The following is a 22,783-nucleotide window of genomic DNA, read 5'->3' on the forward strand; positions in this document are numbered from 1 at the left end:
ACTGGGAATGGGTTTGATTGGCCTGTAAGAGTGTGACACTGTTGGGTAGTATTGGATCATTAATATGGATGAAGTGAGACGATCAGAGGAGCTAGGATATAGATACAGAGTCCCAGGGCAGACGACCCAGGAGGGACAGGAAATGGATTGGGGTAACCGGCATGGCGATATTAGTATTCTTCGTTAAATTGTATTGAAATGATCAATTCTAATAATGGAATGCATTCAATTGACTATGCACTAAAGAAATTGCCTAAGATGGAGTCTATCTACCAGTCCGGTGATGTGTCATTTCCAACCGTAACATTTCTCACAACACAACCATGGCCCTTTCCATTCGGCCATCCAGCTCCTAATCTCCCACTCAGTGCCTTGGCTAAAAATCGAACTGCATTTACGTCTTGATTGATTTCTTCGGCAACGTGGCCACCGATCGTGTTTCGCTCGTACAAGATTTTGACTCCCTTTCCCTCTGTCACATTACTATAATTACAGTACTGTCCAATCAAAGAATCCACATATTGGATAGGGGCCAACAGGTCAGCGACCGCCTTGTACACAAAAATAGGCATTGTCGGTAGTCCATGCCTTCCCATCGTCGACTGCGTCTCGAAGATGAAGGTGGTTATTGGAGATGATAATACATCGTCCTTTCCACCAATAAAGTATGAAAATATATCAGAGCCGTTGTACACAGAAAAAGCCTCGAAGACACTCATATTGCGAGCTTTGGTGAACACTCCAGTTTCTTTCGCCCCTGGCGTTAGACGACTTGTTAGATAATCTCCGACATACGGATATGCGTTAGCAGCACCCCAAAGACCTAATGGAATCAGTCCAGCATAGGGCGATTTGTTGACGGCTTCGAAAACAGCATTTAACGGAGTTGGCAGTCCACCGATGGCAACGCCGGCAATTTGAATATCCGGAGCATATGATGCTTGAATCTCGGCAGCGAACTCGCTTGCAATTGAGCCGCCGGAGTATCCCCAAAGCCCAATTTTCCAGTCAATATGCTTGTGATCAGAGGAATACCCGTTCTCTTTTGACACTGCAGGAGAAAGCGAAGACTGCGTAACAGCACGTAGTGAGTCAAGAACGGCATGTCCTTCTTCCACGCCTATTGCAAAAGTCGCGTTTGGACCCTCATGATCAGGAACGGAGACATACCATCCTTGAGCCAGCCCAGCTACTATATCTGGAAATGTGCTATTGGTGTTTGTGGACAATGTATATGAGGGACTTGAGTCGACCCAGGGGGAGTTATATGGTATCTGATAGGACAGCAAGCTAGGGCTCCCTTGTGATGGGTGGAATGTTTCGGTATCACCGGCCGGGATGAAGAGCGTTGTTACCGCGAAACTAGGTAGATTGTTGGCATCCGTAGTACGGTATAGAATATTGTAACTAGCAGTAGATATGTTTACGCCGAGGGAGGCGTAGAGATGAAATGGGTCTGGGCGAATGCGTAGAATGGTACCGGGTGCGCTAGAGAAGAGGATTGATTGCTCTGGTGCTGTATACCAGGGATCTTGCGATGGCGGAAGAGGAGCTGCTGTTCTTGACTGAAATGTTCCCAATTGTTCACTGCTCTGGATTGACAGCGTTGGTATGAAGAGTAATGACCCTGCCAGGAAGGTAAAGGCGGTGCGTAGGGTATGCATCTTAGAAGCGATCACTATCAATAATTTTCTCCTTGAGCTTGAAAACTAAAGTTGAAAGCGAAAAGGATGTTAACCTTGTATTTATAGTTCTAAATTAACGATACACATTCACCCGAATTTTACATATGTACTAGCTCACTATCTGTACGCTAAACACGATGCTCTAGTTCGGATCTGCATTCTACCGAATAAAATATTACAAATGTATATCATCAACCCATGAATGACCTACCATACAACGCAATAGTAAAGAAATGCCCGTCTTAAAAGGCTTTATTACTAGTTTTACAGGAACCTAATCCAATTCATTAGGAACATCTCTGGCCAAATTACAGCCGTGGTTCTTCATACGAGTGGGTAATGTCAATATGTGGCATCATCATCTAAGATCAAGCTGAGCTCACTGCAAGAATAAATACTCTAAAACATTTATTCTATTTGAATTTGCATCATTCTCTAGATAACACATCTTGGAAATGTTGGCTGATACGTTTGTGTGCAGTTGGCTTTTTGACCCATGCATGCGGAACATCATCATTGACTCATTAAGTTCACATAGTTATAACTAATAAAAACATGGAATTAATAACGTTTAAATTACGGCTAGAGCCTTTTCTAATTGAAGTGGATAGTCGAAGGATTTAGTAACTTAGTTTAGTCCTAGGAAATAAAGGTCGGGAAAATGCCTATTCTCCGAAACGGGCCAACAAATAGAAGTTAACGCCGGGGGTTGGTCGATTTTTTCCCTCTTTGGGTATAGATTACGAAAATGGTGATTATCTTCAAGTTTCCCGAATCCTTGCTAAATATTCTTGATGATTATATATGTATTTTTGATTAATAATGAATGGTTTGATATGATTGAACATGACTCGTATATCATTCATGTTCTAAAGTCGGGTATAGTTTGCTATCGAGATCATGAAGATTTATATCCATCTGGACAGTACGGGCTTTACAGTGGTATAGAAATGGAATAGAAAAACAGCTTGATTTATAATCAACAAAACTATTTCAAGCTGTTTCAAAATGTTTAAATAAACTCCAAAATTGTAATTAAAATGACTCAATGGGATGGTTCGCAAATCAAGTGTCGATGCGAAAGCCTGGGTCTCACGTCAGCAAAATTACACGCTCGGTATGTACTGGTATTGTTTAACAACAAACGAAAAATACTTACGCAAGTCGATCTATCATTAAGGAGAGATCACCACTGTGGAGTGCTGGTGAATGTCCTTCATTAACTGCTGGAACTGCTTACCTCCGGAAGTTGCCACGAATCGATTTTGACTGATATCAATGAGTATTTTTTTAATGTCGCTTTCTTTCTTAAAATAAAATTTAGTCACTGACGTGAAGTCTAAATGAAGATGGAGTGTTAGGAGAAAGATTTACCTGAGAATGCCTTTGCGAACCCTTCAAGAATATCCTTGTTGTTCTTCTGGCGCGGTTCCAAAGCAAGCAGCATGGCGGCAACTGGGAGATCCTAGCGACCTATTCCAAAAAGCTTTCAAGTACAGATGGCTTTGCTAACCTGTATGGGAGATTGTGGCGTTGAAAATTCTTCGATTTCAAAAGGGACTCGTAGCTCGTTGACTCGGCTGACCGATCGCTTCCAATTACTCTCGTCTGTGGCTAGTTTAGGCAGTATATTGAACAGGTCATGAGAAATCATCTCTTGGATCGACAGCTGCGCACATTCATTTTCAATGTTTAACTCACCTTGACTGAGATACTTCCCGAAGTAATTTCGCCCATGGCCTTTATTTTTGACTAAACATACTTATCACCACAGAAATACCCATTGTTTTCCTTTAAAAGAATCACTTACGTGCAGAATGTGGACAACAATGTATAGTTTGAACAAGCTAGTGTTTCAGCAAGACATTACAATAATTGATGCACAGGCATCAAACATAGATTCCCAATAACTCAAACCACGACAATAGATAGCGCACTGTTTCATGTGGATTTTCCTCGGCGAAGAAATGACCTGCTCCACCACCAACTCCCTTCTGGGTAAGATTTTTGTCCGGCTCATAAACCCAGTCTCTCCAAGTTCTTGGAACATCAAACCGTTTTCCCAGGCCAGTGGCTGAGTATAAAATCAAAGCAGGCACGCCAATTTTCCTTCCTTCTGCTTGGTCAGCCTTTTGCTCGACGATATCCTCTCGTGCACCAGCCGCATAGTCTAGGTTACTAGCACGGATCACACTTTCCGCCCGGAAAGATGTTTCATAGACCTCATACGCGCCGTCCTGAGCCAATTTTTCGGCACAAGCTGGAGCCAGCGTGCCCCGCCAGCGATCAAACATTCGTCGCACGAAGACGTCACCTCCTAGCGCTTGAATCATTTCGTTTGCCAAGTCAACGTTTGCCAGGAACGGCCAGTGGAAGAAGCCACTGCCTTCAGTGGGGTTGGCCATTCCTTGCCATTGTACAGTGGTGGGAACAATGTCAAGCAAACTGACGCCTACAAGATTGAATTTGTCAGCGTAAGTCGGTGCATCAATGGCTAGATGATGCGCAATTCTTGCACCGCGATCATGGCCAACAAGAATTATTGGTACTGGGGCATTGATGCTAACAGATAGCAGCACGGATAGTCCAGATATAATGGCCTTTCCGACCGCGCGTTTCGTGTGGGATGCCGATGTATTACCGGATACAGGTGTACTAGCGCCATAGCCGGGAATATCAGGAACAAACAATGGGATCGATTTGGGAAGAAGTCGAATTACCTGGATACAGATTTATTAGCCTGGGATCAGAGGTAAAGTTGCGACCCGAACATACATGACGCCACCTATCAGTAGGAAATTTTTATTGGTCAACTCTACCTCTGATAATTACAAGAAACACCAGGAGTTTCTTCACTTACATAAAGTTCCTACAGATATAACGTTAGAATTATGTGTCTATATAGTCAGAAAGCTCAACCTACGTTTCTGGATATCCATGGAGAAGAATCAAAAGAGGCGATTTGCTACTAATAGAACCATTTTGGATTCCGCGTGAGTATCCGGCAATAGTAGAGCCAGAATCGGTTTTGATGGAGAATTCTATAAGTCCTTGATCAGGAATTATAGAAAGAAGAGTTGCCACCATTTTTGTAGTCTTTTCTCTAGGTAATGTTTGATCCGTCAAAGTAACGTCAAGCCTTAATGGTGAGTCAAGATGAACACATCCGGCTGTTGGGTCCTATACTTCGTCTGAAGTTTTTCTCCTGAGAGAAAGCTATTACACGTGTATCAAAATGTAAAAATATATTTGGCAAACAAAAAGCCGATCCTTCTTTAGAAAGCTGTTTTTTTGGAAGAGCTGTGATATTATATATACCGAGGACCCAAATCGAAGGGCTTGTAGCCGAAAGGCGCGTCCATTAGTAATCAACAAATGCGGCGGCAAGGGCTTTATCCGCCTCGTCAAAAGGTTCAAATTCAATAGACTCTGCTTGTATGGTAATATACATATACTAGCTTATTTGTCATTTCCCCTTCATGTGACAAATTAAAAAGTCTCACACATCCCACGATTATGTCCTAAATCTCATTTCTGTGTCCTAAGCATATCCTTCTTCAAGACCCCGCGAGACCAGTATACAACATGGCGGGGGAACCGTGTGCAATTTTCTGGCATAAATCTCGGGCGAAAATGCCCCAAGTTTTCTGACATGAGTGGATTGACATGCGTCGGTTTCTGTCAATCAATAGTATACATAGGTAAGAAACAAAATAGATCCTCCTAGCCCCATCGGTATTCTCAATGTTTCACAACGCCCAGTATTTCAAATGTTTCACGAGCTAGGTTCTAGGATCAGACCCGGAACTTTTCCTATTCCACCGCCACTTCAGCAAAGCTAGCTCTATGCTATTCCCCTAGGCGAAAAAAACTTGCCCTAGCAACATGCTTCTGTTCTCTCGCGAGGATATCCTGGCTATTCTTAGATACATTTTATCAAAGCAGACACTTTCTTGGTGCCTATAGGACAAACTAATTGGTCAAGGAGACATGGCAGTGCTATTTTGATGGGATAACAGGATGCTCAAGCGACTTCTCAGAATAGGATACGGAGGACTTTTCTGCTTTGCGGAATCATGCGAGCAATTGGACTGTATGGTCGATGTAGATTGAAGGAACGAACTAATTGCGTGTGAAATGGTGGAGGAAGATTGCTGGGGTTGAATACATGAAAAATAAAAATAAGGTAAATAGTCTTGAGGAGAGAGAGATGTAACAGTGGCCTTGGCTTTCAATAGCCAAAGTACCATTTGAACTCACAAAGTTTGACATTTCCCCGCTGTTTCACCACGCATTATACTAACATTATATATTGTATGTTGTCTAATATTACACTAGTCTGCGCATCCATCCATGTTAAACAAACATAATCATCGAAATGTGGGCCTATAACAAGCATGTGAGGGATTAAATGAAGATGGCACACATTGATACAACCGTGTCTGCTGTCAAAGCTCCGTCGTCATGATCAAAAACATATGCTCTTATTTGGTTCCTAGATACCGTCCTATTACCTCTTTATTACGTAATAGAGGCCTCCAATAAGTTACATCATAAAAATTCTTAATCTTTTTATTTTATTAGAGCTATCGTATTGGAGTAGACAGTCATTTGGTTCGGTTCGGACCAAACCAAAACCGCACTGAAACCCAAATGGTCCGGTTTTAGTTCTAATTTTAAATGAAAAGCGGGTTGTTTGGTAAAAACCACCGTATATAAAGGATCCATTTACTTTTAAATATGTGTAGTCATAGATCAAACACACAAAAAGCCCAGAAGATATGGGAAACATATATGATAGATACAACAGTCAACATGACGCCAAGAACAATTCTTTCTCTCCTAGTCCTGACAGGCGGTTTTTGCGCACTATATGGTATGCAAATATCCAACAAGTATTGAGACTCTGACAAATTTCCCATTCTAATAATGTAAGTTGAGAATATGAATTCAGGTGAAGCCCGCAAAGATGTGAAAGACGCAATCGCAGCCGGTTTCGATAGGTTTGCCCTCAAAATTCATACTATTAGCTCTGATACATGGAATACCAACGCAATCACCTACCTCCTCGATGTTGCCTCTGGATCGTCTTCAAAATGTCTCTTTCATTTGACATGTCCTGGAATCTCGATATATCTGGGCTTCCTAATTTTCTTTTGCAATTCAGTAACCACTCTCAATATTACACCACCGATGATGGCAGACCTTGGGCTAGCACGTATGATGGCGGTACTACTAGTAACGCAAACTGGAATTCCTCGTTTCTCCAGCCGCTCCAAGCTAAAGGGGTAAACTTATGCTTCATTCCAGACTGTGGTGATTAGAGTGAGTATCCTATAGGGTCTTTTTGATGAATTCACCGCCATCGGTGGAGCATTTAGTTGGGAGACTGCATGGCCACAGCAGGAACTACTGTTTTAAACGTCAGCGATAGTGCGGATTCCTTTCTGATACAAGATGCATATGAAACTGGCAAGGATTATATGATGCGTAAGCCTTCGCAGCATCAAATTGTTTACCCCACAATATGCGCTATGCTAGGAAACTGAAAAAACCGGCACTATCTACATTTCAGTTCAAATACTTAGGTTCCGGTGATGACTGGTACCGGGCGGGCGAAAGAAACCTACCAGAACGCATGGAGCGAATCTCATTGTTGCAGCCTGATTTTGTCTAAGTTATTACCTGGAATGACGCAGGTGAGTCGCACTACGTTGGTGGCTTCTGGCAAGATCAGATCTCTGGGACAAGTGGGTAACTACGCGGACGGCTTCGATCATAACGGATGGCAAAAAGTAATTCGGCCACTCATAACTGCATTCAAGCACAACTGCACTGGTATTTCTCAAATGAAACCTGATGGTAGCAGTCCTGTTGGTACATTCTGGTACGTACATTAGCTCGAATACCATGAAAAATTATCAGTAAGGGCTAGACAATGTTAATTTTGCCGTCATTTTACCCTCTGACGGATGCACGATTGAGATATAGAGTAATAGTGAGAAAATTGGCAGCTTCAGTGGTACTGCTGGATTGAATTATCAATCTGTGTCGGGTTTGCAAGCGGGTTGCGGGCAAGATATTCGCCTGCTGCAATACAACAGTGTTATTACCTCAGCGAATGGTACGAAAGAAGTACTTGCTCAGAGTGCCAATTCAACTCGTAACTAGAACTATGAGGTTGTCGGCCTATCTTAAAACAATGAGGTCAGTTTCGGAGAAGTTTTGACTGCATAACTGTCATACACATTGCTGAGATCGGAAACCAAATACAACAAAGGTATCGATTACTTATTCTTCTTCATATAATTACCTAGCTATGCTACCTACGCACTGAGGGAATCCAATGTAGTTGAAATCATACATATCACATTATGATGTAGATTTATGTACACCTATTGCTTTGTCAACATTGCCATCGGACAGATCACCCACTACGCAAATTCATGAAGTCTGGCCGTCCAAAAAATAGCTCCCCAAAGAAAAACCCAATCGTAACTGCAAAAAACAACCCTACATTCATTGTCATGACCAGAATCATTCTATAGGCCTTATCAGTATGGTCTGAACATCAATTGAACGCGAAGTTCGATCTTACAAGAGGTATGCGATAGACTGAACAACATATGCCAGTATCGCACGTGGCAGATTAACAGACAGTCTCCAATCTTGAACTGATCTAGTGTGGCTGAACGCCACCGGTATATTTCCGAGAGAGTCATTACCGACATATTGAGTGGAATGTTTCCGAATCCAGTAATGATCGAGTCTTTTCTGCACAAAAACCAAGGCCCGCCAGATCACTGCCAGGAAGAAGGTGAAGAACCATGAGCCCACGTACTGACCCGTTGTTATCGGGACCCATGAAGTCGAAAAAAGCAGAGTTTCCAGGTTGTTCGTGTTGAAACTCATTGCCGAGGTGGACATTGACATACTGCTTGACATGGTCATCGACGCCACTGTCGCTGTCGATGATGTCAGCATTGTGTTCTGAATTATGAGTGTGTTCGACTGTGAGGCAAATAATAAACAGACAAAATAGAAGGTCTCTCTGGTATTTATTTTCGCACCTTAAACAACACAACATTCCTTAGAGCCGAGCTGGGCCGGGAATCACGGATCCACTAATACGATTGGTCTGGTATTTCCTGCTCAAACAAGCTTTTCATCCCCACCTTGATTCGCTAAAAAGAAGCTTGTCTATCCTCTATTCGATGGAGAGCTGCTCTCATTGGACACCAAAATCAGTTATGATGCTTTCTAGGTTTAAAGCCGGCGCTACATGCGCACGGATGAGAAGATTTGAGCGGATATCATGGAAATCATAAAATGCTTATTGGCGGAGCAAGCAAAAACGGGACAGCAGTTGACGCGTGGCATTGGCTATCAAATGTTGTTCAAAGTAATAATTAATTGATCTTATAATTCAATTTGTTGTTCAATCATTATCGCCTCCTTCTAGTGGGAAAACCACGTCTCGAGAGTCGGGTGGTCGACGGATTCTCTCTTTCTTCATAAGTCAACGTGAAACCCTACTTTTATCTCATTCATTCCCTTTTTCTTCACTAGTCTCGTTCGCCTTTGGTTAACTATACGGCAAAATGGATATGGGTATGGGTAGTGATTCGACCTCGTCAGATCCATTGACATCTTCCGGTGTCGACTTCTCCAACGAAACCCAGGCTCTTGATTTCCTGCAGGATATTCTGGATGACTCTGTACTCGGTGTAACTGGTAATCAGTATGCGCGGTATTTCTGGTACGGAGTCGCGGTAGCGATTGGAATCGCGACTATATGCAACATGATCCAAACCGCGGTTCTTAAGATGAGGTAACTAAATACCCATAAATCCTCAGATAGTTAGTTCATCCTTTTCATTTTATATCTAACGTTATGAGAAAACTGCAGAATCAGGGCATGTTCGTCCAAAAGGGCATGTCCGGCAAAGCCAGCCAATTTCCTAACAAAATCCCTCGCTGCTGCAATCGCAGTACTCCGCGAATCCTCATATCTCCAATTCACTCCGTTAAGAGCCTCTTGGTGGATAAAACTTCCTATATTTGGCAGCATCTACATAATAATCGCGTATTTCGCCTTCATACTAGTTCTCGTTTTCACCAATAACAATATCCCCGGTGCTCAACACTACCAAGCCCTAGGTATTCGCGCTGGATGGTTAGCAGCGGCTCAAGTGCCATTACTCGTTTTACTCTCTAGTAAAATGAACTTGATCAGCTTCCTGTGTAATGTGTCATATGAAAGATTAAATGTATATCACCGATGGGTTGCGCGTGGTTTGTTGCTTCTGGCGACTTTCCACTTCGCTTTTCAAAGCCATGCATGGAATATCTATGGCTTAATGGTATTGGAATGGGATACTGATGCCTGCCCACCCACGGGTATGGCGGCATACGCGATTCTTTTGTGGATGAATCTTACCACGCTTGCACCATTCCGAGCCATGGCCTACGAGCTTTTTGTCATACAGCATCTGCTCACTTACTTCGGATTCATCATTGCAATTGCATACCATCTCTACGGAACTTCGTCGCCGTATTCCACGAACTACATCTATATCAGCGTCGGTCTATATCTCTTCGCCCATTTGGTCCGTTTCTTGCGCAATGCATTCAATAATTTCTTCCAGACTGGACGAGCAAGTCTCATGGCTTTAGAAGGCGGCGCAACTAAAATCCGTATTTCGAATAGGCGGATCAAAAAGTGGAAAGCAGGCTCATATGTTCGTTTATTTATTCCTCACTTTGGTATTGTGCAGTCGCATCCGGCAACTATTCTGTCATCTTCGGGGTCTCATGATGGAGATCTTGTTTTTGTTCTACGATCGTATGGGGGGTTCACTAAACGTATTCTTGAGGCTGCTGCTGCTGGAAATGACGACAGCCAGGCTTCCCCTGAAACCCAACAGCTCCCATCCTATCTTGCATTCATCGATGGACCATATCATAGCTCCCAATCAGATTTGGTCTGCTTTGATACCTTGGTTCTAATTGCTGGCGCTTCAGGTGTGACATTCACGCTATCAAATCTGCTGGACATAGCAGGTCGTGCGAGTCGTCAGAAACTCCCACTGCAAACAGTTTATTTCACATGGATCATTAAAAAGAAAACGTGGCTTTCATGGATTGCCGAGGAACTTACAATGTCCTTTAAAAAGCTACAAGAAGCTGGCATTGAAACTCATATTAGCATCTACATCACCTGTGACGATCTTGTCGCTGGTGAGTCCTCGTCGCGATCCGCAGAGAAACTCAAATCTGGCTGTCAATGTGAAGATGAGTGTCAATGCTGCAACACGAGGTCAACCAGCATTGACATTCAAATCAACAGAGGCCACACTGATGAAAAAGCCGCAACCTCAAACCGAATATGTTCGAACCAAGATGTTATTCTTCCTTGTGCAAACTTATTTTCCGGGCGTCCTTCTTTTGACACCTTGATGAGGAAAGTGATTTGTGAGGCGCAGGGCGAGGCAGCTGTAGCTGTTTGCGGACCGTTGGGGCTATCGGTATCAGTGCGGTCTGCCGTGGTTCAAGCATGCGATGATTTGGCCGTGAACAAAGGGAGCGGGTTACAAGGAGTGTATTTACACGTAGAGAATTTCAATTGATCATGAAATCAATAGTCACACCGACATATTTATGCTTGCTGTAATATCTACCATGTGATAGAGCCACTGGAGATAATCAGTTAAGTCGCTAACTTTGACCAATTTCAAATACCGGAATTTTAAAAATGTATTATAAAAGCGAAGAGTTATTAGGAAAGTCTGTTCAGCAATTATATTTAAGAACTATCGAAAGAACTCCACTCTTGCAGAAAATGATAACAACCAGGGTTAACTAAAACAAATCTGAAGGGCTCTAACCAAAAGGAATATGATAATAGGTGTATATTAGTTGTCAAAATTATCAAATATTGGTGTTCAGACCTTGCCAATTAATTGTTCTCATCATTATAAGATAAGACAATATGACATTATGATGGCCGGTACTTGAACAGTCATATCAAATTCGATGACATAGACAATTAAGTAAAAAATAGCGTCAGCTAGCGATCTTGCGCACTATACACAAACAAGGACAGAAGAAAATATATATTGATACATATATATGTCGTAGCGAAATGCAGAAGGAAACTTTCGCTGATTTTATGTCGAATTCACATTAGAAAAATGCGAGAACAGCAAGGGCGCCGGCGATCAGGCCAGTGTTGCCTACTCTAACGGCCGAGGCAGCGCCGGTAAAGGCAGGGATGCTTGGGTTAATACTGGTCGAACCGGGTCTGCCCGGAATGGCGATACTAGAAGAAGGCGTAGGCCTGATCGAAGGAGAAGAAGTAAATGACTGCCCAGCTGGAGCGATGGTGGTGGCGCCAACAGAAGTAACTGCTGTCGTCACACCAACAGGTGGAGGCACGACAACAGTAGTAGCGCCAGCTGGGGGGACGATGGTGGTGGCGCCAACAGAAGTGACTGCTGTCGTCACACCAACAGGTGGAGGCACGACAACAGTAGTAGCGCCAGCTGGGGGAACGATGGTAGAGGCGCCGGCAGGAGGGGGTACAACTACTGTTGTTGGACCAGCGGATGAGACCACGGTAGTCTCAGCAGGAGCAGGGATCGATGTAGTCACAGCAGTCACAGTAATTGTGCTGGTTCCGGTGACCGGGATAGTGATAGTTGAGGTACCGCTAGTGGTAGTAATGTGACTGACTGTATGATTGTTAGAAAACCATGAAACGGGGTTTTTCTCAAATGATAAACCATACCTGGACATGTTGTAGTTTCGTAGGTGACAGTCACCACTACTGGAGTCGGTACGGTAGTAGGAGCAACAAGAGTGGTCGCAGGAACCGTGTGTGGCTGGCAAACGTCCTTGGTGCAGGTCACGGTGTCTGTCACAACAATTGTGCTTGTACCGGTCACAGGTTGAGTGATAGTGTTTGTTCCAGAAATGAAAGTAGTGGTACCAACTTTATTGAATTAGTGGAGGCTCAAATTTGGATTAAAAGCTACATAACTGACCTGGGCAAGTAGTTGTTGTATACGTCCTTGTCTTAGTCGTAACTCCTTCGGGAACTGTAGTGGTCCCTGGGGGAGAGACAACAACAGAGGTAGGAGCAACTGAAGTGGGGGCAACACCGGTATCAGAAGGGGGGGCTGAGTTCGGAGCAGTTGGAACACCAGTACTGGATACAGGGACAGGGACCGTGACGGAATTAGGAGCAGTTGTAGCAACCCCCGTGCTAGTGACGGGAATGGGGACAGTTTCAGTTGTAGCAGGAACCGTAGTTGTATGCGGTTGGCAGACCTCCTTGGTGCAAGTCTCGGTAGCAGTCACAACAATTATGCTTGTGCCAGTGATTGGCTGAGTGATTGTGTTGGTGCCGGAAGTGAAAGTCGTAGTATGGACTATTTGAGAATCAGTCAAGAAATGTTGCCTTCTAAAGCGAAAGCGGCTTACCTGGGCAAGTGGTCGTAGTGTATGTATGCGTTCTAGTGATAACAACATCTGGAGTGGTTATAGTTTCACCAACAGGGGCAGTAGTGGGAGCAACGTTTGTGGGGACAGCAGTAGTTGGAATGACCGTAGTTGGAATGACAGTCGTGGGAACAGCACTTGAAGGCACAACACTAGTAGGAGTGACACTGGTGGGAACCGTCGTAGGTGCGACGCTAGTTGGAGGAGGAACAGTTTCAGTCGTAGCAGGAACCGTAGTTGTATGCGGTTGGCAGACATCCTTTGTGCAGGTCACCGTGGCAGTGACTACAATAGTACTGGTTCCAGTAATTGGCTGAGTGATGATGCTTGTCCCAGAAGTAAATGTTGTAGTGTGAACTTCTTCTATTAGCAACACGTTTTTCTACTCCGTGTGGTTGGACGTACCTGGGCAGGTGGTGGTGGTATACGTCGACGTCTTAGTGACAACGACCTCAGGTGTGGTAGTCGTTCCGACAGCAGGTACAGTGGTCGGCGCAACATTGGTAAGGGTTGTAGTGGTGTCAACAGGAACAGGAGCAGAGCTGGAGGCAACACCAGTAGGAGCAACACTTGTAGGGGAAACACCGGTAGGGGCGACGCTGGTAGGAGGAGCAGTCGCAGTATCAGTAGCTGTAGCAGTGTGTGGCTTGCAGACCTCTTTCGTGCAGGTAACTGTTTCAGTCACTACAATAGTGCTGGTTCCAGTGATTGGCTGGGTGATAACGGCGGTTCCCGAGGTAAAAGTTGTTGTGGAGACTTCTTCTATTAGCAGAATATTCATAGCAGTTCTTGATTAGGGCTTACCCGGGCAGGTAGTAGTAGTATAGGTGGAAGTCTTGGTAACGATAACCTCAGGAGTGCTTGTGGGAGCAACAACAGGAACAGAAATAGTAGCAGAAGGTGGTTTGCAGACGTCCTTGGTGCAGGTGACAGTTGCTGTCACAACAATGGTGCTGGTACCTGTAATAGCTTGCGTAATAACACTAGTACCAGAGGTAATAGTCGTAGTACGCACTGATACTGTTAACCATATAACTTGAAAAGGGTCATGTAGAACACTCACCTGGGCAGGTAGTAGTAGTGTAGGTGGTTGTCTTGGTGACTATGCCGCCTGGGACATTCGATGAAGGGATTGCTGGAGCAGAGGTAGAAGGGTTCGGGCCAACAGGTACACTGGAACCTGGAATGACGGTGATTTGAGGGACAGTCACACTGGGCACGCTGGGAGATGAAGAGCCGACAGTGACAATTGTGACGCTGGGGAGCGTGAAACTGTGACTCTCATGTCCTGGAATATCGGTACCGGTTGTGCATGTTGTCGTTGTTGGTTTCTGAGACTGGGGATTGCTAGGAATACTGACCGCAGGGACACTGGGAGTACCTGTGGCGGTGGTGCATGGAGTAGTCGAGGGCTTTTGACGCTTATGAACCACGCCAGCCAGAGCAGAGCCGCTCACCAGGAGCGGGAGAAGGAAGGATGCCTTCATTGTGAGAGATAATTGTTGAGTCTCTTTTCTTCAGTGTTCAGTGGATATGGGTAGCTATATAACGATTGACTAAGGTTGGGTAAGGATAAATGCAGGAACAACAAGTCTGAGGGAAAAGGAACGAAAGTCTTCCTCCAGGCGCTGACTTTTATATGAAAGCAACCTATTGAGAGACGTGAAACAGAGAGTGACAAAAAAACAAAATTACGATCAAGCGAAAGAGTGAAGAGAGATGGAGTAGGGGTGGATATAAATGGCCGACTGGGCGCGTAGCGTGTGTTATCAGGACATGATCAGAGGAGTACCATGCATTACGTCTGGTCGATTCGCCTGGCCATCGTCGGCGCTTTGGTTGCGTCCGGCCTGTGGCTCCGGATCCACAGCGTTGAGGTTGAAACGGCCATAGACTAGTCGAGCAGCGAGGATGCGTGTTTTAGTGCGTCCTAATCGGAGCATGTTGAGCAGCCCAGGTGTGTTGGCAGAACTCCCGAGATTGTTCAGTGCTTTGCAGTGGAGCAGGCGTTAGTTGACGGTTCATCGGTCTTCATCCTGAGTTATGTTTAGAACGCGCAGCGGCTACCGCTGTCCAATCAGAGGACGGCCACATCTATACATCTATACTACTACTACTACTACTACTACTACCACTACTACTATGGCGGTACTGCTAGCAGGGAAATTCAATAATAGAAGCATGAGTACGATGGAGTCGCTGACCAAAAGAAAAGAGAGTAGGAATCTATGTGTAACTAAACATTGCTTGGAACCCGATGTTGATTGTTTAGAAAAACATCTCCCAACTTATCCGCTACCCTATAATTCTCAAACGGGGCGGTGGCCCATGTTTCACTAGGCGTCCTATGAACAAGCAGCAGCACTGCACCCACAGGAATCGCGAGTGGTGGTTTTCTTCCAGGTTGCATATTCTGCATAAAGAATCGGCTTTCCGTTAATTCCTATAATGCTTAATTGAAGAACACGAATTGTCAGTACTCCAGTCGTTCGTATATACTACGCACACTCGCCGAGAAGACTCGAAGGACTACGCCGTAATGGATATGTCGTTTGAATGGGCCACTACCATAGTGATCAAACACCGGGCAGAGTGGGCTTGTTGAGTTGCTTGGTGTCGTAATTATGAACCATTTTCGGGGATAACTCATATATTCACGAAGAAGCCAAGGCTCAAGAGCCAACCAACATGAACGGTCGAACGGTGAACCATAAACCCGTAGCACTCCGTGAATAATTAGTAATTGATAGTTTGCGGAGCAGCTGCTTGTTTTGGGCTCGGGCTTTTCTAAAACCAAATAGCCGCTGGCCAATGGCCGGTGGGGCCATGTCTAGCTTTGAAACAGGGGAACCTTGCAGGTCCAGCCAATGGAGTGCTGGGTTCCGTGGAGCTGGTACCACATGTGGAGCCCAGCTAACGAACCGGCGTGGTGTCTTCAGCAAAAAAAGCTCTCATCCAGTGGATTGCTTTAACCTTGTTTGAGCTCGCGCGCCCAGTGGGTCTACTTGCCATGCCCTGGCGAATTGCCTGCCTGCAGAAGGGTCTGTCCAGCCATTCATCGAGCAAGACGCGAACAATAGCAGACCAGACTGCGTGATGTTTATTGTTAAAAGGCTAAAATAAGGTCTCTCGGGAGGAAACTAACACAGCTTCGATTCTCGAGGCTTGGATGCAGTGCAAGCCACACACACCAGCGCCTTCGTTTAGTAAACGCGCCAAGCCAGCATCCTCTAGTTGACCGCCATCCAGCCAGGTTCCGCTTTGGATGATCTCAGCAATCAGAGGAGCGTACTTGTGACTAGTCACTGCGGAGGGGAGAAAGGGCTATTGAAGGCTTGCTTTCCATTGTCTTAGATTCTTAGCAATATGTGTACTCCTAACTCTCAAGTTTCAGACTCCATGTACGGACTCCGTAGTCTTGGGTGACGGCGAATTACGCGATGCTGTTTAGTTTGCTGATTCGGATATGATGTGACGATACCACAGGCCATGTCCATAGCCACGACTTCATGCTGCTCTATCTATAAAGTCATGGCCTACCACTCAACCTATCTGACAGTATTCCCCATCACTTTCCCACTTACACAAATAAACCCTTTTTCTTCTCACACAAAACCACGTCAGCTTCAGCACCCCTTTTTTACGCTAAATCCCCCCTTTTTACACCGCGTTTTTACGTCATCGAACCGTCCATGTATTTATTCCACTCATAAAAACTATTCAATTGATAATTCCCACTCGGGTCCGTGGTATCTTGTCCCTACTTAATAACCACAGAATTTTATCCGTGTTTAAGTCATCAATAGTTGGCATTACAACATGGCTGTGATCATACAGGAAGCGCAAGTTGAAACGACTTCAGCTAGTCAGCATCTGAGCTCTGACAGCGCGCCGAATCGATAATCATAACAAAGCCAGTTTCTCAAAACGCGATGGATTCATACAAGTGTTAATGAGGACAAGGGTTAAGGGGGCATGTCTCCCGTTAATAATAACTTGATCATCGCCCCGCAGAGTTCGTCTCGATTCTCTTACAATATAGAAAGTCATTGAACTCTGCACCATAGCCTCCATCAGAACACCTTCTTAGAGCAGCTTTTCTCGGCCGTCAGAATACTGATGGATATCATAAATTCCGTACTACCAGCGGCGCGGCGCGGTGAAAGAGCATCTGCCAGGGCTCTTTCGGTCAGCACTGGCCACGTTGTGTGGGGATCGGGATGAAAGCATATGGGCGCCTCACGCTGGCTGTTCTTGGGGCTGTCTCATGGCTCAGTAGCGCATACCGTAACAGCAACAGGTCAACACAAGCAGTTTTATTCTTATTGGCAAGTTTCCGAAGAAGACTTTGATCGAGATTCTAGTAACTTCGTCGAGCAGTTTATTGATATCGTTTATATAAGAAAAAAAGCATTCAGGATCATTTCTAACACTCGGGTTTAATAAAGAAGATATAAGCTAGAATACCGTAATTCATTATTTTAGTATAGAAACCTGGAGAAATATCTCATGAAATCTACGACAGAGAACGTAAAGTACAATCCCTAGCCAGCCCGACCCTCCTTCTTGAAGTGGTATTAAATATATAGGGGTATGAGAGGGTGTTTTTATAGAACAATCAAATGAAACGAAGACAAGGATACCGTCTCTCATTGCAAAACAGATAGAACAGCTTTCCAAAGGAATCCATAACGTCTTTTTCTCTGAAAGCATACCCGCAGATTGTTTTATATAGATATCGCATCATTTACTTCTCACCAGATCCAATAAAAATAACCTTCCAAGGTCTGCCACAGCTCACCTATGGTAGGATCCCAGAGCTTGACAGTCTTATTAGAAGAGCCAGATGTCAACACCTGACCATCTGATGAAAAGGTAAAAGAACAGAACTAAATTAGAATTACCCTCTATTCAAAGACTTCTCAATGTTTAATAGCTAAGAAATCTAGCTAAATATTTTCTTAATAAATATTTTGTAGTTATTAAGTTATTTAGAGCAAATATAAGTTTTATATAATAAATCTAAAGTAAGCTAGGGCTTTGGGGAACAATCTCATCAAGCATTTCCTGAGCGGCGGCAAGCTCAACTAGCAAGACCCAAATCCAGCCAATTTGATACTCTTCCAGTAACCGTATGCAATATCTAAGGTGATCAATTGAGGAGGCTTATGGTATAAATGATTTTCTCAGGATGTCGTGAAATCTATTTTATCGTGCTGATCCAAAATTTTAGGCTATAGAGATGCAGCGGACGGCGATGACGTTACCCTACCAGTAGTGCTGCAATTACTACTGTTGGAGATTCCGTTTGTAAAGTTATTCATGTTAAGCAGTAGCCAGTCGTCGAAGACGATAGGGAATATGAAATTAGCAGGTTGTTAGAAGAGGAGCTGGGCATAGTGATGCGAATTGATAGTCGAGAATCACAAAATGAACAGTGAAATGAGCGAATGTCTGCTATATATAACTAGGCCATTTCGAACCCGTACTAAATAAGCAATTATCGTTGCAACATGCGAACTCAGTGTATTGGCAAGCTTTACTGCGCTCAATAAATTTGTCAATTCTGGAGCGCAAATATAGTTTCTATTTTTGGATAGAATGTAGCGAATTAACTGGGGTGTATTGCTTCAATTTGTTGCGGGTTTTCAATCTTTCGTTAGCCATCCTTTCAGCCAATCAGGGGTTGACGAAGTGTATGCCCAATTTGGTATACAGTTTGACATGTAGGGATTATGGTTGAAAGACAAAGAAAAAGGAAAAACCAGGCGCTCTAATTCCCAAAAACTCATGAGAGAAAAACCTCAAAATCATTATCTGATCCTTTTTGTCACGACTGACGGAATAGTGGGTTCGTAGCCCCTACCAGCTAACATGAACGGGCAGCCAGTAATGGCTTCAGGCAGCACAGATTAGGTTGGCGGCGATCCTGGTGGCTTTACATGGAGAACAGGCCGATCGCAATCCCTGGTCAGCCAGTGAGGAGTTTTCAACGGGCATTTTGAACCGAAACTGGGTATAAATAAGATACTTTTTTTTTTACGCGCGCGCTATTACCATTGACTCAGTTGAACTGTTGCTGAAGAATCGACGATCCGGGATGTGTGCATGCATGCTGCTGATGAAACATTAGTATGAAAGTGCCGCGATGCGCCGCGCCGATCTGGAGAAGAAGAAAAAATAGATATGTGAAAAATGGATTGTTGACGCCGATGTGCTGCCAGGTTGAAAACATACAGAAGTGTGTTTCATGTTAACGCCCAGTCGTTTACTTGGAGCGAATAGTAGCCGTTCTGCAGCGACGCCGATCACTTTATTTTATCTAGGTAGCATCAACATCGGCGCTTAGCATGCACTCTGTGTACTCGAGAGTCGATCTGACAGATTATACCAAGGTCTACGCGAAGCACTTTTGAAATGGTTCATATGTCGACGTGGTTTTATTATTTTGAAATCGATTGGTACTGGATTTATAGCTCTAATATTCTACAACGCTCGACCGTATGATGGAATCCCATAGTGTCTCGAGGATTTCTTTAATGGCTAATAATCCTGTTTATATTTTCGTAACCACTCTCATAATTTACGATGCCAGAGGTTGCCAAGAAAATGAGGGCTAAAATGAATCAAGTTTAGTAGTATCGTTGACCATATTCCGAACTGAAAGGGCCATATGCTGTGTTTGACTGACGGACCCCAGCCATGATTTGCTCGGAACCATTTAAATATTTGCATAACAGTTGATTAGTAATGGAATGATGCATTATGCCTTTGGGCTAGGGTTGTGACGCCATTCAGAGTCTTCAAATATTGGCAGCAATATTTTTCTAACTGGTTCGGGCGATGTTTTCGTTTGAATAGCGTTTAATGACTTCCTCGAGGAAAGCTCAATGTTTGGTAGACGATTTAGTATTGTGTACAAGATTCAACGTGAAGAATTGTACGCCTATTACAGACATGTAGAAACAACATTTGAAGGGTGACGGGTTCTAGAATGACACCCTATCTGCATATGTACGAGGTATATTGAGACGCACACAAACTATCTACAATAACTAAAAACAAATTTCTATAATGGCGTAGTGAATAATCCCATTACAAAGCACATCCACCATCCATTTCCTGGTCCATATAATAAATAGTGACGCCAATTCATCAAGGGAAAATCAACAAGCTTCCAATAAAACCCTCCACAAACCTCCACAAGACAAGGACACAAAATTCCACCCATATAAGTAGTCATATAGATAGTACAGCGTATTCACAGCTCATCTGTGATGCCTCTCTCTTTTTCAACAACCCTCCGCTCGTCATCAACTTTCCACCACCACTCATGCAGCAGCTTGTCACTTGTTTCCCACTCATCTTTGACGTCCTTTTCCTCCAGTGTCCTGCTACTCCACGGTTTCTTGGCGAAAATATAATGCACGATTTTGGCCTCATCATCTCTCCAAATCGCGTCGTGCACACCTCTCCACCGAAGCGTTTTCAAGGCATTGTAGACATACGGTAAGGGTACCCAGCGGCCCTTGAAAATCTCAGAGAGTAAGCCCTGATCGGGGAAATCATGTTTGTCGGTTATCTCTGGAGTATTGATGGCCTGGACGATCAGCGAGAAGGCGTCGGTGGAAGGATTGATGACGAGAAGGCCGGAGTTGAGCATGCCGATGCCAAAGGATGTTGGAGAGCCGGTGATCTGAGCTTCATCTGGGGAGGTGTGCTGACTGGTGTAGGCACAGTTTTCTGGTACCCTATGGCCCGACGCTTATTAGCAAAAGGAGATGAAAATGCGTTAATTAGAAGTCATACCAGTTCTTTGGATAGTGCCGCTTTTTCAGGGGATTGCATGCACATGCGTGACTTGCAGCAAAGACTCTATTTCCAGACGTATTTTCCGGCGCATCGAGCTCTAAGGTCATGAGCTCGTCGAAAGGTTTCCGGACAATCATGTCGCTGTCAAGCAAGACCACGCGGTCGAATTCGACCAGACTGAAAGCGACAAGCTTCGTCCAGGTGTCGTTGAAGCGAGGATCGTCGGCATACTGCTTGCCACTCGCAGGCGACAGATGCGGCACCCGTCGTGTTGGGATTCCGCGCGCCTCTAGAGCTGCTAGGGCAAGGGGGGGCAGCGCATCTGTGTAGAGGGCGACGAGGGGATATTCGCTGCCCACTTTCTGGATTGAGTATGCAAGCGTGAGGATGCCGGGGAGGTAATTGAGATTGGTGATCAGACTGGCCCAAACTGTACGCAGTCAGCAAATATCTATGGTTTCTTCTGCGCAGGGAAGAAGGAAGGAGCATGAGAAGAACACGTGAAATTGCGAGATAAGCTGATAAGAGGGAGGAAAAAGTTAACTGCACTGACCCCTCTTGGGAGCGTCCCTAGCACTGCTTGTGCCTGCTGCCATGACTGACAGTTATCGTGATCTGCTGAGATGCAGCAAGGGCACTGGACTATGGCGTGTTATCAGCCCAAATCTCAATGCTCTGTACTTGCTGGTTGGAACTGGCTGCCTGGCCGCATTCGGGTGGACGCGGGTGCCTATGCTAGCGGTGATTGCGCAATTTCGTCCGCCCGCAAAGCTTCTTGCCTTCTCGGTGGAACAACCACGATCGATTCTTACGGAAGCAACATTTGAAAAACAAAGGATGGAGAGGAAAAGTCAGAGGAGAGGATCCTATTTAACCTGCAAATAGATGTCGACGCGCATTGCTATGCGATATCGTCTCCGCAATTCGCCGTCGTTGTGCGACCGGGCTGATGAATGTCAGATTAGAGGCCCCGCGATCGAGCAATCATGAAACCTTGGATATTACCAACAACGCCTGCACTACCCTACCTTCTTGTTTTCTATCCTGGTTGGTCATTTCGAGATGCAGTTGCGGCCAATTATTCAACCACGTGATGCCACAAGGTTGGATGCATCAGTGTACATTCTGCGGTGGGTGATTTATGTATAAAAGGATTGGAAGACTGCAGCATGAACGCGAACATATTCAAAGGTGACTTCGTCTAGAGGCAGTGTGCTTGGATATCCAAGTTCCTCTGAATGACACACAATGTCTTCCAGGATATAAGGCTAGCGATCGATACGAAATTGTTACCCTGCAATTTCTAGTAGTCCAACACCTGAACAGCCTCTTGTATGTGGGCGATTGCCTGCAGATGTCGTCATTGGAAGACGCTCAAGCAGATACAGGCTGTACATACGGTTAGAACGGTAGTCTCATCTTCGTAGGCTTGCTTGGGCTGCTGGTTTCAAATATTTTTGATGGATTGAAAAGGGCGATGACATAGCAGCCCAACTGTCCTCGTAGAGAGAGACTGTATTGATGAGCTCGAGAGGATTGAGCGCTGCGTGGGTCTCGTTGAACCTTATAATTGAGTTCCCTTTTGGACACATGCACGTGGGGAATATGGAATGTTGGCTTCAGCCATGGTGTTTTAGAGCTTCTGCCATTGGTAGATCTCCCGTAGACCTTCACCTTCGACTGTAATTTGCGTCCCCATCAAATGCCAAAGTCTCGATGAAAAGAAAAATCTAGACGCCATCATCATGCCAACCCTACGTCGCATGCCCAAGAGAAGGGCTCAA

At 44.7% G+C, this 22,783-nt stretch overlaps 7 protein-coding genes across 7 annotated transcripts; 2 read left to right on the forward strand and 5 right to left on the reverse strand.

The window, feature by feature from the left end:
- Positions 1-233: 233 nt before the first annotated feature.
- BGW36DRAFT_370340 (putative lipase 8 precursor) lies at positions 234-1,695 on the reverse strand. The gene has a single exon (XM_046215241.1). The coding sequence runs from the start codon at positions 1,662-1,664 to the stop codon at positions 270-272; it is 1,395 nt and encodes a 464-aa protein (XP_046077008.1). The 5' UTR covers positions 1,665-1,695; the 3' UTR covers positions 234-269.
- A 1,808-nt stretch (positions 1,696-3,503) lies between these two features.
- Positions 3,504-4,997, reverse strand: BGW36DRAFT_370342 (Alpha/Beta hydrolase protein). Its single transcript, XM_046215242.1, has 4 exons — positions 4,609-4,997; positions 4,546-4,554; positions 4,461-4,470; positions 3,504-4,405 (listed from the first exon to the last, which is right to left on the reverse strand). Exons 1-4 carry the CDS (start codon positions 4,770-4,772, stop codon positions 3,575-3,577), a joined length of 1,014 nt encoding a protein of 337 aa, XP_046077009.1. The 5' UTR covers positions 4,773-4,997; the 3' UTR covers positions 3,504-3,574.
- A 1,784-nt stretch (positions 4,998-6,781) lies between these two features.
- On the forward strand, positions 6,782-7,234 carry BGW36DRAFT_355375 (uncharacterized protein; the record flags this gene model as incomplete). The annotated part of the gene is made up of 3 exons (XM_046213638.1): positions 6,782-6,973; positions 6,996-7,010; positions 7,067-7,234. The coding sequence occupies 3 exons, from the start codon at positions 6,782-6,784 to the stop codon at positions 7,232-7,234; spliced, it is 375 nt and encodes a 124-aa protein (XP_046077010.1).
- Positions 7,235-8,112: 878 nt separating this feature from the next.
- On the reverse strand, positions 8,113-8,630 carry BGW36DRAFT_423524 (Ctr copper transporter; the record flags this gene model as incomplete). Its single annotated transcript, XM_046219845.1, has 2 exons — positions 8,113-8,227; positions 8,284-8,630. 2 exons carry the CDS (start codon positions 8,628-8,630, stop codon positions 8,113-8,115), a joined length of 462 nt encoding a protein of 153 aa, XP_046077011.1.
- Positions 8,631-9,292: 662 nt separating this feature from the next.
- BGW36DRAFT_287934 (ferric reductase NAD binding domain-containing protein) lies at positions 9,293-11,314 on the forward strand (the record flags this gene model as incomplete). The annotated part of the gene is made up of 2 exons (XM_046210538.1): positions 9,293-9,516; positions 9,595-11,314. 2 exons carry the CDS (start codon positions 9,293-9,295, stop codon positions 11,312-11,314), a joined length of 1,944 nt encoding a protein of 647 aa, XP_046077012.1.
- Positions 11,315-11,870: 556 nt separating this feature from the next.
- BGW36DRAFT_355377 (uncharacterized protein) lies at positions 11,871-14,674 on the reverse strand (the record flags this gene model as incomplete). Its single annotated transcript, XM_046213639.1, has 7 exons — positions 11,871-12,418; positions 12,475-12,678; positions 12,731-13,117; positions 13,170-13,550; positions 13,593-13,949; positions 13,992-14,222; positions 14,251-14,674. 7 exons carry the CDS (start codon positions 14,672-14,674, stop codon positions 11,871-11,873), a joined length of 2,532 nt encoding a protein of 843 aa, XP_046077013.1.
- A 5,774-nt stretch (positions 14,675-20,448) lies between these two features.
- Positions 20,449-21,595, reverse strand: BGW36DRAFT_355378 (glycosyl transferase family protein; the record flags this gene model as incomplete). The annotated part of the gene is made up of 3 exons (XM_046213640.1): positions 20,449-20,938; positions 20,997-21,429; positions 21,553-21,595. 3 exons carry the CDS (start codon positions 21,593-21,595, stop codon positions 20,449-20,451), a joined length of 966 nt encoding a protein of 321 aa, XP_046077014.1.
- Positions 21,596-22,783: the final 1,188 nt, after the last annotated feature.

The sequence above is a fragment of the Talaromyces proteolyticus genome, assembly GCF_021365285.1.
Source record: "Talaromyces proteolyticus strain PMI_201 chromosome Unknown BGW36scaffold_2, whole genome shotgun sequence".
Classification (NCBI taxonomy): domain Eukaryota; kingdom Fungi; phylum Ascomycota; class Eurotiomycetes; order Eurotiales; family Trichocomaceae; genus Talaromyces; species Talaromyces proteolyticus.